Raw genomic sequence first — 741 nt, forward strand, 5'->3', positions numbered from 1 at the left:
ATATTATCACAAATGTATTTTTATTTGAGTTTAGTTGCAAAACATGTGATATTTAGTTTAAACTGTTATAATGTGAAAATCATTCTCTACTATTAGCCTTAATTGTTTTTTTTCATTAATATTGAAACTAATAGTTTATAAAATATCATCACAAATGTATTCTTATTTGAGTTTAGTTACAAAACATGTAATATTTTACATACTGTTTCGCGTCTTGTATGATATATGGTATTGTATGATGACACACGAATGCAAGATATATTATCTGTCGAATGGGCAAATCAAGTCGATAGGAATGGAAATAGACGATACCTCAATAATATGGCCGCAAATAAATAAACTCTGATGTTTAGTAATATGATGAGCGAAGTCGACGATTTTATGTTAGGCGCGCCAGTAAGAACTAAGAGTTGCGGTCTGTAATTTTTCACGTGCTCTTCCACCCGATCCAATTGCTGTACAGCGGTCAGCGCGTTATTGTAAGTCTGGGCTTGTGTGATCGAGCCCCAATTTACATCTGTAATATGTTTTCATAAAGAACAGAGTGCGAGAAAAAAACAATGTTTAAATAAATTTCTGTTGCATGAAATTACCAGATTTTCTGTATGAGACTACTACATATAGTGCTAAGACTGTGCATAATGTTATTATAGAGCCGTCCACCATGAGATCAGAAACATCACAGAAACGCAAAGGATAGCACTAGCGAGACTGAGCCACATATTGTAATACTAAAAAAAA

At 33.1% G+C, this 741-nt stretch overlaps 1 protein-coding gene across 1 annotated transcript; it reads right to left on the reverse strand.

Moving 5' to 3' along the window:
- Positions 1 to 184: 184 nt before the first annotated feature.
- LOC112457912 (solute carrier family 12 member 2-like) lies at positions 185 to 666 on the reverse strand. The gene is made up of 2 exons (XM_025021228.1): positions 594 to 666; positions 185 to 517 (listed from the first exon to the last, which is right to left on the reverse strand). Exons 1-2 carry the CDS (start codon positions 664 to 666, stop codon positions 282 to 284), a joined length of 309 nt encoding a protein of 102 aa, XP_024876996.1. The 3' UTR covers positions 185 to 281.
- Positions 667 to 741: the final 75 nt, after the last annotated feature.

The sequence above is a fragment of the Temnothorax curvispinosus genome, unplaced genomic scaffold (assembly GCF_003070985.1).
Source record: "Temnothorax curvispinosus isolate PA1 unplaced genomic scaffold, ASM307098v1 QBEX01008425.1, whole genome shotgun sequence".
Taxonomy (NCBI): Eukaryota; Metazoa; Arthropoda; class Insecta; order Hymenoptera; family Formicidae; genus Temnothorax; species Temnothorax curvispinosus.

Bases quoted from the DNA above. Each gene is read 5' to 3' on its own strand.
- LOC112457912 (XM_025021228.1), bottom strand. From the start codon at position 666: ATGGTGGACGGCTCTATAATAACATTATGCACAGTCTTAGCACTATAT. The intron at 518-593 runs GTAATTTCATGC...AACATATTACAG, and splicing joins AGTCTCATACAGAAAATCTG to ATGTAAATTGGGGCTCGATC.